At 43.3% G+C, this 17,533-nt stretch overlaps 1 protein-coding gene across 5 annotated transcripts in view; it reads left to right on the forward strand.

Moving 5' to 3' along the window:
* GLIS3 (GLIS family zinc finger 3) overlaps positions 1-17,085 on the forward strand; it is a 452,994-nt gene extending 435,909 nt beyond the window's left edge. For all 5 annotated transcript variants that reach the window (XM_045840588.1, XM_045840586.1, XM_045840590.1 and 2 more), the window contains 2 exons: positions 11,818-12,000; positions 12,834-17,085. In XM_045840588.1, coding sequence (XP_045696544.1) covers positions 11,818-12,000; positions 12,834-12,970 — 320 coding nt within the window. In that variant the 3' untranslated portion in view covers positions 12,971-17,085. The remainder of the gene's footprint in view (positions 1-11,817; positions 12,001-12,833) is intronic.
* The last annotated feature ends 448 nt before the right edge of the window (positions 17,086-17,533 follow it).

Genomic DNA, 17,533 nt, shown 5'->3' on the forward strand with positions numbered 1-17,533 from the left:
CATATCTAATGACATCAAAGCTGTTGTTTTTTACTATCAGGATTTTATTTAGAAAACTTGCAGATGATTGAAATCATCTAAAGATGTTCTTAGAGCCCTTCAATCTTTCATATAAGAAATACCTGTCAAACATGAACATTTCCAGACCCTTTACCCAGAGATTCTGACTCGCGGAGTCTGCCACAGAGCCAAGGTGGAGTTGATGCTATGGCATCCACTGTGAGAATCACTGGCCTAGAACCTATGTGTAGGACTCAAGGCTCCCTAACCAGTGGTTTCCCAATCAGGGATGGCCCAAAGCAAGCTACTGGCCCATGACTGGAGAAGTAAGCACTTTTCAGCTTCTTTCAGCTTCTTTCTCCTTATAGGTCCTGGGGAAGTCCTATAAACGAAGAACAACCTAAAAGCTATAGAGAACCAGATAGCTCTCACAAACCTCAGGGGCAGCTGCAGCACTTTTTTTTTTTTTTTTTAACATCCCCTTAAATCTCTGTCTGGAATCCTCTTCACTACCAAACCTTTCTTAAAGCAAAGTTTGCTTGGAAGGACAGGGGCAGATAGAATTAAATCTTTGTTCTTTGCCACGCTTCCCTTGTTCTGCTTTAGACCCAAGTAGCCTTGAGTCAAAGGATTGCTTGTGAGCCTTTTATTTTTTTTTCTCTTTTTTCTCTTGAGCTTTATAGAGCAGAGCTCAACACAAGCATGGGCAGTTTTACCTTTGTACTCAGGGAAGGTCGGGTGGTAAGTAACACCAGGCTTATAATGAGACAGTAGGAACTATAATTTTCAGTAAGTTTTTAAAATATTTTCACACTTATTGTTTTATTTGATATCTGCAACAACAGAGTGGTTCCTGCTCACAGAGAAACTCCCAACTAATTCTTATCAACCTTAACTAGTGAGCAAAGTGTTCACACAGCCATCAGACACAGAATGTCCAGATCCTCCCCCTTCCATCCCAGACATTCAAGTATCTAGGATTTATGTGTTGCGCGTGGGTCACCGGCCAGCAGTGACCACGGAACGCTGTGGATGGCTCGACAATAAACACGCGAGAAATAACAACACATGCACAGAGACAGACTAGTTTCTGTGGGGAAGTAGGGACAGAATGGCCACCCCCCCAGTGGGGAGCGCGCTGATTTACCGTCCATACCTGCTTTTATTAGGCTCATTTTGCATAATAATTCAGGTAAAGTACAGTACTCATTAGGGGAAGTAAGGAACTATAGAAAACAAAGAACTCTGCCGGTCTACTGAGTTGGGGTCAAAGAGCTGTAAGACTGAGGAACAAACTAACTTCCTCCTAAGACCCTTCTCATTCAACTGAGAGCATTCTAAACAAAGAAGGTTTCACAGTAATTTACATATTCTTTCTTAGGCCTGATCACCCTGGGGAATTCGCACTTCTCAGTACCGAGCTGCACCACCCTGTCATTGTTTCAGGCTTAGGTGGAGCAAGGGAACTAGGTAACCAAGAGATAAGGAGATTTTCTCCCAGACGATGAGAACTCAGACTTTGTCAAAGCCGAGGAGCGAGGGTCCATCACCCCCCTTTTGCTGCAGCCCCCCAAGTCCTTCTTTTGGGGGGCCTCCCAAAGTGATCGTGCCTGGCTTAGGTCGTTCCCCCCGTGGGGAATCTTACCCGTCTTTGGCTAACCGACCAAGCTTTTGGGGGTTCAGCATGAATAAAGCAGCAGAAGCAGCATTCCTGCCAGGGAGATAAGCTTTTGTCTCCTTGCCGGCTTACGGTTCCAAGGGCGTTCCCTTAGCCTTAGCTTGGCGGGGGTTTCAGCCTCTGATACCAGTCAGGGCGGTTCCCAACATTTATGAGTCATAGGGAGCAGTGGGCAGGTGACGGTGTGTGGGTGACAACTCATGAGCCACTGGGCACTAAATCCCCTTCCATCTATTTCCTATGCTGCTGCTTCTTCCTGCTGCGAGGATTATGTTATTATCTCCCTCTTACAAATAGGGATTCATAAACTCAGAGAGGCTATGGTCTCCCCAGGGCCACACAGCCAGGAAGGGGCAAAGCTGGCTTTCAAATCCATCTCAGGCTCCTCAGGGCTTCTGGTTTTGAGAGACTGTATTTTATGTAATTTCCAAATGTGCATTATCACTGTCAGTATTCACTGAACCATTTTACTATAACTGTATATACCCACACATGGCAATTACTGAGACACATTGCAATTAGTTTACTTTGGCAGCTTATCATTTTGAGAATTTGGAAGCCATAGGCCACCACGCATTAGGGTTTTCAGTGGGTTGGGGATATTTAAATGAAAATCAATTACATCTTTTAACCAAGAGAATTTTACACATGCCTTTCTTCTCACTCTGCTTTTTCCCTTTTCCTTATGCTCCATTTCAGCAACACACTCTGCCTACTCCCATCTCCTTACTTGAACCTTTGCTGACATCAGCAGCAGACCCTCTCCCTCTTTCCTTACCCCACCCCCTGGAAATGAGGATACAATGCTGAGAATGTGGCTCACAGTGATAAATGCTGTTGGCAGCTTGCTGCAGACCAGGTGAAGTACTGTGAGGGGCACGAGAGGAGGAGAGCACCCAGGGTGTTCAGAGTGCTTCTCACTGTGGCCTGAGAGCTGACAGCAGAAGCTGTAGGTGAAAGTGGCCCTGCGTCTTGGAACCAAGTGGACTTTTCTAAGTAGGAGCCCTCATACTGGCACTGGTTCTGGTGGTCAGCATTTGAACCATTGGCATGGGGTGCCTTCTGTAGGAGTATGCCCAAATGGAATTTTAAAGAGTTATTATCTCCATTATTTTTTTCTTTCTCAGTACAGTAGTTGCTTAAATGTCAGTTGTAAATAGCTCGAATGCTTTGCAAGCTGGTTCAGTTCTCAGCCTGAAGACAAATCTGTCTTCTTAACATAGTCTGTGAGCTGTTCCTACAGCTTCCCCATTTATAGTGTCTATTAAAATGAAGAGTCAGTTTCTCCACCTGCTGAGTAGGGTTCTAGCTAGATAAGACCTGGGTGATGTTGATGGCCAAGACCAGGAGCCAAGATAAAAGAATGACAATCAAATGTTGGTGGTTTCACTTTTAAGAAAGTATCATTTTATACTTGAGGGTAGTGGGTTATTAGAGAAAAATTGCTTAAGAATAATTTGTGCACTATACAGAATCTATAGGTACTTTCAAGCTTTTCATGGCAATAATAATTGCCACAATTTACCGAGGGCCCACTACATGCCAAGGTACGCATTAGATGCTTTATAAACACTCTAATAGTGTTTTCACACCCTATAAAATAGGTATTTCAAAAGAAAATGAGGCTCAAAAAGGAAAATACTTTACTCAGCAATACACAGTTGGTTAATGGGTCACCGAGGATTCAAACCCAGATCCAAGTTGTTCATGCAATGGATAGAAATAAAACAGTAACAGAATCAGAAAGCTGGCCAAAACAAATTTCCAAAATGACTGTTTCTACTCTTGAGGGTTTTTAGAATTTTTCAGTGATTAGGTGATTTCATCAGTTTTATTAATTAATCCAATATTTTTTCCCTAATGAAAATGTACTTTATGGAATGTTGCTCTGGCTTAGATGACTTTGTCCGTGACCTGGCGGGGAGGGGCCTTAACAAAAGTGGCAAGGTGCTGTTTGTGACCTCGTCTGTGAGCGTAAGCCCCCACAGTCTTGTGGGAACTCTGTTCTGAAACTTGGTAGCTATGGGGATTTGGGTAAATTATTGTAACCTCTCAGTTTATTTGTCTATAAATTGGAAACAATACTAATTAACTGAAAAGCTGTTGTAAGGATTATTTTCTATGGAAAATAATGGAATTATTGGATTGCCAAACACAATCCTTTGGAATTATTTTGGATTGCCAAACACAATCCTTTCTCAGAGCAAATAAGTATAAGGTTTTTTTCCTTCTGACCGAATTCTCTGAGTGGCTGATGCAACACCACCCAAAATGTTCTGTGAAAGGGCCAAAGCGAGGGCACTGCCAATGAGGAGGCTCTGGACTTAGCAGGGGACCCCACAATGGCTGTTTCAGTCCTGCTGCCCATTTGTTTTAAGAGTCAGGCTAGACCCATGAATCATTTCAAGTATCTGATTGTTTGGAAGTATTAAAATGGTTGTATGAATTTTCCACTTTTCTCTTATTTGCATGGTATCATATAAACAAAGTATTGGTTATAAATGGCAAGGGATTCAAAAGTCCCTCTGCTTCCATCTCTGTCTATAAAATGAGAACATTTCTTCTAGTCACCTTTGCACAAGGCAGGAATGCCAGATGGCTACATAAGAAGGAATCTTAAGAGTTTTCAAATACTAAGGTACCAGGTGAGTAGGAAGTATGTGATTCCCTGGGCCTTTCTCTGGGTGAAATTTTAATGCATAAAATCAGGCTGCAAAGAGTAACACCAAAGATCCTAATCTTAGGGCTTTTAGGAGCTTTACCAACACATTCGCCTATGTTTTCCTCTTTTGTGTCATTGGATTGATTACAAAAGTTATTCAAAATGGATGGCTCAAGGGCCCCCAGAGAGTAGGGGGGTATCCACAAAGAGCCAGAGAGTGCTGGGAAAGAAGAAATTGGTGATCCAAGGGGGTAGGATGATGTGTCTTTTTATATGTCCCTGTCCCCAAGCTCTCTGATTTGAGCCCTCCCATTCATCCCTTGGGCTTACTCATGCCCCTGCACATGCAGCAAGCATATGGCTGAGGAGCAAAACTCAACACTTCCTAAAGTGACTCACAAACTCTGCTGAAAAATAGAGTCAGAAAGCTCATAAATGGGCATTATTCCTTCCATTTTGCCAGCAAACAACTATACCACCAAGAAGCTAAGGCATTGCCAGCCTTGCCTCTGCCACTGGTATATGCTACTCAGCCACAAACTGATCAGCACCACTGCACCAGGGCTGGGGCTCAGCAGGGCTGTGAGATGACTCCTGATTACACCTGCTCGCACCAGACAGGGCCAGGCAGACAGAACCGCAGCCAGCACTCTCACAGCGTGTTCGGAGCACCCATACTTCTTTGTTGCTTTACTTGTTGCTTTTTTCTCTTCCCACCTCAAATGTAGTCTGGAGAAAAAGTTGCATCTCTATATATCCCTTAAGGAACATTTTCTTTTTATCATCATATATAGTATGAAATTATGTTGTTTGTGTTTTCATGTATATGCTTATCTTTCTTTCTCACGAAAACATAAACACCAAGAAGTCATAGAGCATGTTTCATTCATCATTGTGTCTCCAGCACTGGAGTAAGTGTTTAGTAAATTGTTGATGAGTGAAGGAAGGCATCAGCATTGGAATGCTTGTGTTATTAGAAGAATAGAAGGAGAAAAGCGAAGAGTGACATTTTATGGAGTGCTACCTCATGCCAGGCTCATGCACAGTACTTTTCATGGGTCATCTGTTTTAATCATCTTTAATCTTTGCAGTTACCTTATGAAGTAGATACTGTGATTACCCCCATTTTACAAAACTACAATGGCAAAGTCAAGCATACACCTTAGTGTTTCTTCTGAAAGGTCAAGAGAACAGGTGACTCCTGAGAATTGGGCTATAGCTGAAAATTACAGCACTTGGCCAGCCCCTACAATGATCACACAGGAGTTGAAGGGTTTTCCCATCCAAAGACACCCAGGGGTCTTGGGAAGCGAATGTTCTTGCATTCGCTTCCCAAGCATTGTTTCCAAGGACCCTCACAAAGGGTCTTGCCAGGCCTGATCAGGCTACATACAGTCTGACTGGGGAAGGAGTTGGGGGCAGCCTTCCTGATGGCCCACACATGGGCAGTCTGCATGCATGGGCAGTCCGCATCTGTACGTGGCCACATCATGGTCCGGGCAGTGCCTACCTCAGGGACGAATCAGCCTCAATTCCAGTTGTGTCCATCCCATACTCTTCCTGGGGCCCAGATTTTGGTGGTGGTGCCCAGCCTCACCAAAAAGGAGAACAGGAATTTTGTTTTGCAAAGCCACCTACTACATAAACAAACCCGCTGAGTACACAGCTCCTGACACAGCACCTCGACAAGGTACACCCATGTGAGTGCGAGTCGGGTAGGGCCTCTGTGTTGAACGTCACTTCACCATCGTGGCTCCTCCAGTGATCGCAGCAGTGGGCATGGTGACCTAGTCTCACAGTGGGTGACACGTTTCCTTTTGCTCTTCTACTTCCAGAAGCACAGGTGACTCCTCCAGGAGAGCTGCAATGCCCTGGAAGTTGAGCTTGAACAATACTCATCAGCCCTCTTTGGGGTTGTAAGTTGGGTGACCATTGTCTACTTATTGATACATTTTTTTAATACTCACCCAAGGCCATGCTTATTGATTTTTAGAGCGAGGGGAAGGGAGGGAGAAAGAGAGGAAGAGAAGCATCTATGTGAGAAACACCGATCAGTTTCTCCTCGCCAACGCCCTGACTAGGGATCAAACCCACAACCTGGGCAGGGCCCTGACTAAGAATGAAACCCACAACCTTTCCATCCACCGGACAGCACTCCAGCCAGCTCAGCCAGCTCAGCCATGCTGGCCAGGACTTACGGATACATTTTACTGCAGTTCCTTCCATAAACACTGGGTTGGTAAATTTGTAAGTAAAAGATATATATAATAAAGAGTCTAACATACTTCCTATCTTGAAGGCCAGGAGTCTAAAAATCATTATCTGGCTTTTATTTGAACTCTTGGTGGATCATGTGTTTTTTCCTTCAGTAATTCAATCAGAAACATTCTGGAAACAAAAGTCTGCTAAACCTGGGAATGCAGATTGCCCTAGATCTGAGCTGTCCAGTCCAGGAGCCAGGAATCACATGTGACTATTTAAATATGAATTAATTAAAATTAAATACAATTTAAAAGTCAAATCCTCAATCACATTAGCCACATCTCTGGTGCTCAGTAACCACATGCAGCTACTGTATTGGACAGCAAGATATAGGTCATTTCCACCATCACAGAAAGTTCTTTTGGATGATGCTGCCCTAGACAATACTCTTCTCTTATTATAGTGAGTCTTTTCTCCTGTTTTCTTCCTCCACTCGCCTCCCACCTTACGAAGGAAACCCACACCCAGATTCTTGGGGCTGCTTTATCATCATTAGCAGAAGGAATGACCATGAACTCCTGATCTAACCTACCATCATGGAAACACTAGGGACCCCATGTGACAAAGGAAAGAGGAGGGGCTTTAAAGAAGGAATTTTAATATGTGATGCTCATAGGCAGTATTAGGGGAGAAAACAGGATACAAAACATTATGTATAAAATTCCAGTTTTATGTGTATATATCTGGCTATATCTATCTGTAGAAATAAAAATAATTTTTCTTTATTTGTTTATACTATTCTCCATTTTCTAATTGGTATATTTAATTCCAAATATTTTTATAGTTATAAAAACAAGTTAGTTTTTAGAAGGAAGAAAAACTTCCCAAAATTTACAAGAGGAGGAATGAGTCTCCCTGACCTTTAGGAGCTGCAGTTTGGGTAGAGTCAGTTTGTCCGCAGATTCCTCCCCATTCCCCCTCCACCCCACCCCTTCATTCTTGGAGGTAAACTAACTTCTAAAATGGGGGGAGGGGTGATTTTATAACTAAATGGGACAACCAATATTTATTGCCAACATAAATTCATGTGTGCATTCTTCTACTATTACAAATGTGTGTGTTCTCACCCCAGCTGCATTATCACTCCTCAAGGACAAGGTCTTACCTTCTGTTGCTCTGGTCTCTCTGGAGGTACCTTGACCAGACTTGGTAACTACCACTGACTGACTGACTGACTGACTGACTGACAGATTGGCTGACCTTGCCATCACTCTCATGTTTTATGCTCACCAAATGTGTTAACATCTTGCCTCATTTTGCTTTGGGTCCGAGAGGTAGTGTTTCTTCCAAAGTTACTATGTGAAATCCAACAGCTGGAATACAGGAGCCATTCATCAAAAAAAAAAAAAATGAGTCAAGCTTTTTCTCAGTATGTGTGTGTGGCAAGACCCTAATAGAATTTTTTTAAATTTCATTAGTTTTATGGAAATAGCACTGGGAAGAGGATATGTTAAAGCTCTTTGATTTCAGTGACCACAGTCCTCCACACCAGTGCACTTGGCATCTCTAGTAGCTGGCTTCTTGAAGGGAGGGATTTAATAAAGAGGATTTTCTTTCCCCGAGTTGGCTGTGAGAGTGATAAAACATGCTTGCGGGGCCATTCTGGTTTCGAATATTTCTTGTTTCAGCCAAGACACCCACAGGCAGGAATTACAGTCCACTCTGCCCTCTTATGCAGGTCCAGATGGACAGGGGAAACTGGGAAAGGGAGCCCAGAATGTTGGGTTTAATGTTTAACACTGGGTGGATTTCACTGCATCTTTAACCTTGCACATACTCTTACACATCACAATGTGCAAATGTAGACTGAAGCCATATGACATGTCTGCTCTGTCATAGAAGCGTGAGAGAAGATAGGAAAGAATGAATGAATTGGTTTTCACAAAAGGCAGGTGAAAGTCTCTATCACTATACCTGACACACCTGAATGATTAATGTCCCTCTTTGGGGAGAGGGGGAGTTTAGTGACCTCACTAGTCACAAAGCTGCACATCCTGGGTTCATCAAACCACTCAAACTTGTTGCTGTTTTGAGCCGGTGCTTGGTGAATGAAGAAATCAGGGTCGGTGTCAATTAGTGCAGGATCCCAGAACCAATCTCAGCAAGAGATATATGGCTCAGGTCCCTGAGGGCCGAGAATGTTCCAGAGGATTCCACCTGGGAGCTGTACATGAACCACAGGCCTACTGCTGTGTTCATTCTTATGTTTGGTATTGCTGAAGGACTTACTGCCTTTTTGTACTTCTCTTTACAATTTTTTTTATTTTTGAGAACTACATTATAGTGAAATAATTTTACTTGCTTTCCTTATTGAGCAAACTTATATATTACATAAATTACATTATTAACATGTTAATTATATGATTAATGATATCATCAGGTTATATTATGTAACATGTAAATACTCATTTAATTTTCATAATAATTCAGTGAGGTGTAGGTATTAAGTTTAACTCCATTTTACAAATTGGAAAACTAAAACACCAAGAGGTCAAGTAATTCATCAAGACTATATAATTAGTAAGTAGTTGAGCTAGGATTTGAACCCGGGAAATCTGGCTCCAGAGTACTTGCTCTTCACCACTGTTAAAATTCAGAAAAATATAAACAAAAGCAAAGACACCTATAGCTATGTTGCCTTGCAATCTATCCTATGCCTAGGCTTCCACATAACTGAGCCTTGTCTCTGTATTCAGCTTTGTATCTTGGCTTTTTTCCAACCCAACCTTGTAATAGTCTTTCCACACTGTAAAAATTCTATATAATCATTGTTTTAATGGCTTCTTAATATTCCCATCATGTACATGTACCACTATTTGCTTAACCATTCTCTTATGGTTACCATTTTGACTCTTCAAGTTTCTATTATGATGGCCAACACTGCAATGACCATCTGTGTAGAATTTCTTCTGTTCTTTGGACTACACTTTTAGAATACGTTCCCACAAGTAAAATTTTCATATTGAAGAGCATGAACACTTTCAGGGTTCTAGATACAGCTTATCAAATCGTTTTCCAAAAGGCTCATGCTGTTTTGCCATGTCTGCAATGCTTCCACAGAATTTCTCTGCCACTCTGACTTTAGCACCAGAGTGATTTTTAGAAATCCTTGTCAATGTGTTAGGTAGAATATAGTATTTTATCCTCATGTTGATTTTTATTTCTTTGATGGCCAGGGGACTGACAGTGTGTCCCTATCAGTTGGTCAAATTTGTGGTCTGTTCGGGTCCTCTGCCCATCTCTCTATTGAAAGCATATAGAAGAAGCCTTCGAGTGTCAAAAAGAGAAGAGCCAATAATTTTCCCTTTTTTTCTTCTCCTGCCTTGACATGGAATTTCATTAAGTGTTTTCCTAGTATATAATGCTAACATGCACTTAATATTCCTCCCAAACTTTATGTGGACTTTTTCTTGATTCTGTATAAATATACAACCATCTGCTTATGAAGGAGATTACTACTTATTTTCTACTATGGGTGTGCCCTATGTGTAAACCTGCATCTTTCTCTCTGCCTTGGATCATAAGCTCCTAGAGGGCCAGCCTGTGTCTTTAGGGGCAGTTTAGCTCATATTCTTTGGTAATGTTTCTGGTAACCAGAGAACAGGCCTCCCGGCCAAGGGGAGCATGAGTGGTTGTACTCTAGAGTGCCAGTCAGAAATGAGAAGGGTTGTGAGCGTGGTAGCCTAGATATGCCAGTGCATCCTGGTTGTATTTAAAGAGCCAAAAAGAACCCCGATAGCACTTTCCTGCCTGTTGATAGGAGCTTAATTTTCTTTGACCAAATGTGAAGCCTTCCAATCTTTTTTTAAAATATGTTTTATTGATTATGCTATTACAGTTGTTCCATTTCCCCCACTTTGTTCCCCTCCACCCTGTGCACCCGTTCTCACCCATGTTCCCCCTCTTTAGTTCATCTCCGTTGTTCATATATATAAGTTCTTTGGCTTCTCCATTTCCTATACTATTCTTACCCTCCCCCGTCAATCTTCTACCTACCATTAAAGCCTTCCAGTCTTAAGAAGAGGCCGTTCTGGTAGAGGAAGGCACGTAGGACTAGGACCCAAAGTTCGTGGGTTAGTTCTGTGTTCTCTATCATGTAATATTTGTGCAAGGGGCCCTGGGGCACTTCCTCTACTAATCCCTCATTTTTTCCTACCAAAACCAGAGTAGTGATGGCAATAATAACTGATGTATATAAAGCACTTTAATGTTCTATATGGATTTCCTTATCTGATGATTTGCTTAATCTTCGTAAGATCCCAGCAACATGGATGGTGATGCTCACACTTGACGTTTGCAGAAACAGACACGAGGCAATGGAGTTTCCAGCAGAGCTGCAACCCTGCCTTTAATAAAGTATCAAATGAAGATTTCATTATTATATGTTTAAGAGCATATTATATGCCAAGAAATTAATCCACTGGCCTAAATTTATCTTGAGGCAGAGATAAAAAAGGAAAAGGAAGGTGTGGGACATTATTTAAAAAAGACCACATAAGGTCCCAAAGAAAACTTCGTTAAGTGAGAAACAAAATTGAAAGAGATAAATGAAACATGATTAGCAAGATATTGATGATCATTTTAAAATATTAAGAAATCTTTCCACATATTTCTCCATTTTACTATTCACTTTCAGTTTTCTCATTCATTACCAAGATCAACAGTAATAACAGTTGAGTAGATTACAGTAATCCGACTGTGGGATACTATGTACCTATTCAAAGTAATGAGGAGGATATAAATGTGTATGAATTTATCTGTTAGAAGGACAGGTGAATGATTAGATCTGTATTTATTTTTTAAAAATTTTTAAGATTTTTACTAAATGTGAAAAAAAGAATGTAGGATAAACAAAGTTAGGAAGATGTACTCCAAATCTGGTTGGAGAGCAAGGGTGGCCATGCCCTCTGAAGGTCAGGCCTTCGGCGTCCAGGACGCAGTGGAGAGTCTAGGGGAAGTAAGATGCCCTTCTGCTTCAGGTGCTAGAGCAGAAATAAAAATTTCGTAAGCCAATAAACTTTGAAAGCCCCTGAAGGTGGAAGCACTTCTGCCCAAAAGGTGCATTCCAAATTCTTGCTTAGAAGATTTTATGGGTGAGCTTAAGAGTTAAAGGCATTTTGTCATACGAAGCTAGGCTGAATGAGGGTCTGGTGGGGCTGGAACAATCTTTGGAAGTTGTGCCTTGCAGTAGCTCAGTGCTGTGCTTGCATTTCAGGATTTTACGGGCAGCTGCAGACATTCTGCCCCCCACACTACCCGGACTCCCAGAGAACCGTGCCTCCCAGCAGCTCCTGCAGTGTGGTGCCTTCCTTTGAGGACTACCTGGTCCCCACGTCCATGGGCCAGGCTGGCTTTGATGTTTTCCACAGAGCCTTCTCGACTCACTCGGGCATTACAGGTGTGTGGGTGTTTGTGACTTAGAAACTTGCTCAGACTGGCAGGAGAGACCAGTTGTGTTTCCTGTGACCGACTGGGCTAAACTTGACCCCAGCACATGACTGCATCAAATCCTGTTGCATCTACCCTTTAAATGTCACTCCTCTTAGCTTCTCCCAGCCCCACTTCCACGACTATAGTCCGGGTGCTGTCATGTGTTTTCCAGTGAGTCTCCCAAAGTCAGCCCCTTATCTTTACCATTATTCTGCTTTCCGTGTTGCCGTAACCAGTGCCTTCCAAAATGAAGGATAAAGTAAGTGATGTTCCTGCTCAAATACCTTAGTTTCCAGTTGCCTAGAGAATAAGTCCACTCTTCTCAGCATGGCATTCAAAGCCCTGGTGAGTTAGCCCAAACCAGACTTTTGAGACTTCCTTCACACATGTCTCCCAATGGGCTCTGCACCTGAGCTTTGCCATCACACTTGGCCCCACATGCCCCTCTTCTCTGTCTTTTCTCCCTGTTTCCTGCTTCTGGAATGTTCTTTTCTCAAAATTTCTCCATCTGTAAAAATCCCATCCTTTATGATTCAACTTCAATTTAGTATCACCTCTTTTTGAGACCACCCTCACCCTTTCCCAGACTACTTCATTTTTGCTTATCCTCAGCCCATATTTTGTGCCAAGACTTATTTTGGTCATTTGTCTGCATGCACATCAGCCTTGTCCTCCACTAAGAGGCCTGAGGATAGGCACCTTAAGGTGCCTGCTGTGGGGCCTAGTTCAGCACGGTCACCTCACTGCACCCCTGGGGGAGTGACAAGGCAGGAGTTGACCTGTCTGTTTGTTCTCTTCCAGTGTATGATTTGCCTTCGGGTTCCTCAAGCCTCTTTGGAGAGTCCATTCGTGGTGGGCCTGAAGACCCCACATTCTTGCAAATCAGCGCTGTGGACCGCTGTCCTAGCCAGCTCTCCTCCGTCTATACTGAAGGCTAAATGTTCCCCTGGCCTCCACCACCACTGGCATGCAGAACCTTTCAGTTGCTTGCCACCTGTTGTGCTCGCACCCTCATAGACTGCATGAAAAGTATGTCGACCAAGTCAGCAGAACCTGCAAAGTCACGGATGTGCTTCAGAAGGCAGGACTGGTTGGTCATAGCTGGGCTTCGCAGGAATGTCTGCATTTGCTCCTTTTCCTCTCTTGGTTCGCTGGTGACAGCAGGACTGTCTTTCCAAAGGGAATTGAGACTCACTCTACCGGATACCTGTTACTTCCTGGCTGTCAGCTGTCAGAGGACACCAATGAAGTGATGTGCTTGTGAAAACGTAGTTTGGGAATCACCCTTGCCCAACACCCTGAATAGAGAAGGACAACACGAATTGCCAGAAGCACAGTGAACTGCCTCGGCCCGTGCTCATCCTCACCGCTAGCTGCTGCCAAGCCAGGCACCAAGGAAACCCAGGTCCCACAGCACAGAGTGGGCTCCACCCTTGGGGAAACCCCAGGTTTCCAGCACCAGCCTGGCATTTCAGTGAGCTGGCTGCCTCCCTCTGTCCTTTTACGTATCCCCACGCTAACCAATTGCTTTTCAGTGTTTCTCCGAAAGCAAAATAAGAAGGTTCTGTCAAGTAGTCTTTTGAAAGGCACTACAGCTTGTTTTATATTTCAAAAACCTATCTTAGTTCTTTCATTTTTAAAGACTTGTTATTTACACTTATGTTAAATGGAAAAAAATATTTAGGAGTCTGTCCTTTGGATGCAAAAATTATTGTAATCACCCCAGCCAGCTACCTACGTTTTTTGCCCCAGCTGTGCAGCTCCACCTGGCCACCCCTTGCAGCACCTGTGAGCACTCCTGGAATGTTAGTTTTGCATTAGCAAAGGCTACCTGAGGGAAACAGGGTGGGCACACCCTCTTCCCAGTGCTGGAGCAGGAACCCTAGAGGGGTAACTCTCCAGCAACTCCACCTCAAAGACCTTGTTCAAAGCACAAGGTCGAGACCTGCTCCCCATTGCTTCTTCTCTGGTGCTCTCCCAGAGACACGCTAGGAGGTGTGAGCACAGGGACACACTGAGTTACGTCCCTTGGTTTTCTTGAAAACCAAACTAGAGATGCCCTATATCCAGTTATTTTGCACAGCCTCTGCTCACCTCCCTCAGGAGATCCACCATCTGACTGTCTGTCTCCCCCTGGCACTTTTCTCCCCCCTTTTGCATTGTTCTCTCCCTCTTCCTGACTGTGGCTCAGACCTGCCCACCACCCACCATTGTCTGATCCTCCACTCTTAGCCCGGTCTGACCTAAGGCAGGCAGAGGAAACAGTTCTGGGAAGGTGGGCAAAAGAAGACAACCATTTTTCCCTGGTTTGAGGGCCTGGGATTTTCACAGAGCACTTGGCCAGTTGAGATAAAGCCTGAAGATGAAGCCATTTTCCATGGCACCTTTACAGAGCTTTAAAACAATCCCAAGTCCTAAGGCCTAGGCTATAAAAATTAGCCAGACCCCAAAGACCCCCAGTAAATTAGGGCATCCAGTACTGTCACATTTCATGCTTCCTTTTTGCTCTCTTTAAAAATGTTTTCTGAACCAAAATGAAACAGTGCTGTTTGTTAAACCGAAATAATTACAATCTTCAACAAGACAATTAAACAGCTTAGTGTCAGAGGTACCCAGTGATAGCTGTGTCCTGACAGATGGGTCCTTCTAGTCTGGCTGCGCAGTCAGTGGCATTCTGCCTGCATCTGGGCCTCATTCAAACATGTGGTGGAATAAGGTGAATAAAGAACCAAGTGTGGGTCCATCTTTATGTGCGCTGGGTCAGTCCAGTTTCTCTGTGAGCTCTGATCTGAGGACAGCCATCCCGTGCAGACGTCCAAGTCTATGAAAGAAACAAGTTATTCACTTGACAAAAATATGCTCTACTTTATGAAAGGATGCATATTAGGCTCCCTTTCTAAGTGAGCTCTCTCAGGCTGCATGTAAAGTACCACCCTCCTTGCAGACTTTACGGGTGTATCACTTGGCCTAAGCAAGGATACATGCATGTGACACTAACATCTCTCATGTGTCACAATCTGTAAAGAAAAGAAAGCTTTTTAGAGAGACCGTCTATCCATAAGCCTTTATGAGGAACTCAAAATGTATTTCATTTGTGTGGTGAGGAGGCAAAAGGGAAAAGGCAAGGTTTTTCTTGCAGCTGATGTTGTCACCCCTGTCTTATGGCTTTAGGTAATTTGAAATGGAAAGGGGAAAGGAAGACAAAGCCAAAAGCTGGAGGAGATAATGCTCCTGTGCCAGTCTCCGGTCTTATCATGGCTTCACAGGGGCCCCACCCCTCTCCTGCTTTGCTGTGGCTGGAGGGAGCCAGGCAGCAGCAGCCCCTGCAGGTCTGGCCCCTCAGGGGGCACTCTTGTTGGCAGAGGGATCTCGCAGGGAGCGGGGCCCAGTGCTGCTGGCAATGCTGAGAGCCCCTCACATCCACTCAGTGTTTCCTGGTGGCTGCAGGCTTGAGCTTAAGGCCAGGTCAGGACACCCAGGTTCCTTCTCAACTATTCATGCTGCCTTTAGATTCCAGAATCTCGCTTCTCCTTAAAATTTGTTTCTTGCATTGCACAGGACTTATATATGCTTTCATTATTATGTTTTAGCAGTAAAGATGGAATGTTCAAAAATTCATTCCCTTCCATTTCCTGGCCTTTTTAGTCTTTATATGTAACCATTTTCACACACATTCAAACAGAGATTGTCATCCCCCCTTTTTAAGTAAAAACGGGTGCCTATGAAAATACATGCAGCCCAAAGCTAATTATCCTATTACATTAACAAAAAATCAGTATGCCTAGGGACATTTCACTTACTGCATTGTGTTGATTCCCTAAAGGGACTGCATCAAAGTGTCAGTTGTAATTTAGCCTCCGATCAGCTGTTAAATATTATTTAAATATTTACTAATCCTGTGGGGTCCCTTTACCTGTCTCCCCCAAGTTACATGATTCTAAAGTGGAGAGTAGGTCTTCAGTGGACCACCGCGTACTTTTCACTGATAAAACCAAGTGTCGGTATTCTGTTGCTTCTACATGCCCAGCTGTCAGGCACATTAGCGTGCTAGAACAGAGGTGGATGCTCGTCTGCCCAATCCAAGAACCTTGACTTTTCAGTTGCCTTGAAGTATTGGGAATAGTGATTGTAAATGTCCGATTTAATTATTTGGTGTTTTATTTGACTGTTTTGACCATGTCATTTTATAGAATTTTTTAATGGCACTTTTTGTTGGTCATATGGAATTTCTGCGGTTACACTTTTTTTTTTGCAAAGGATAAAGCAAAAAAAAAACCACTCATTGGAAAAAATGGTGAGTGTAAAAAAGAAGAGATTTATTTTGTACAGACAGCAGAGCATCCTGTGTAATGTTGCTGACATAAAGCACTTTGGGGGGAAAAGTGGAAATCTGTTTTCCATAAATCACACAGACTCCTGTACATAGTTATATACACTCACGTAGAGAAATGAACTGCATACATCATCCTGGATGTGGGGCCGATTTTACTCTAAGGGCACATCTGGTGCTTATTGTCATAAATCTTTTAAAGAATTAGGTACACTTTTTTTCTATTAATATGTATAGTTTTGTGATTTGTCACAGTTATGTTTCATATAATCATAAGTTATTTTGTCTTGTTTCATGAAGCCCTTTTTTATGTCAAAAGTAAAGTGAAGGGACTGTGCACTTGGTACAGAATAAAACTGGAAATAGAGGATGTGCCCGCCCACCTGAAACCCTCCCTCAGCACGTCATTTTAAAACACAATGGCAACAACTGTTTTTTCGTTTGTTTGTTTTATTATTTTGTTTTGTTTTACCATAAGCCTCCTTCATATCGGGATGGTGATGATAATTAAAAGCAGATGGGGTGGGGGAGGGAGGGTCCAAGGCCAGCTTTAAAATGCTGCATTGCTTTGGGCCAGAGCTGCAGCCTGGATTTAATTATAGATATGAGGACGAAATGGCAGTAAAAATGAATGTGTCCCTGAATCCTTTACATGTTGGGAGTGTCCATAAATAAAACATGAAGTTTTATTTCATCAGATTTAATTAAAGCTTTTATACATGTTTTATTGGTTATTCTATTAATCCACTTCACAAACTGGATAAATGTGTGCTGGAGTTTGGGGTGTGTTTGTGCCTTTTCAGTGGAGTGCTACATAATGCCTCAGAAACGCCGCTCCCACTTGGCCCTCCAGGTGACAGGGTTTTTGCCTGCGGGCTGCCGGCGGGGTGGGTGCCTTCTGTCCAGTTTCCCTAAAACCCTGTCGAGCAAGATGCAAGCATCAGCTTGCCGTTAGCTGACACCCTGGCATTGGAAGTCCTCTGATTTCCTGATGGAGAAACGGGCAATGACCATTTCCCTGGCTCATCCTGTCCACTCCACAGGCTTTGGAAGGCCACCTGACCCACTGGCTGCGACGGCCTTTCTCCGTCAGCTCCCATCCATGGGGGTGCAGGGGAGAGGAGAAAGTAGTCAGGACATTCTCACACCTGGCTGGCCAGTTAGCCAGTTA

Source organism: Phyllostomus hastatus, unplaced genomic scaffold, assembly GCF_019186645.2.
Source record: "Phyllostomus hastatus isolate PE091 unplaced genomic scaffold, TTU_PhHast_1.1 phas_contig_34, whole genome shotgun sequence".
Classification (NCBI taxonomy): domain Eukaryota; kingdom Metazoa; phylum Chordata; class Mammalia; order Chiroptera; family Phyllostomidae; genus Phyllostomus; species Phyllostomus hastatus.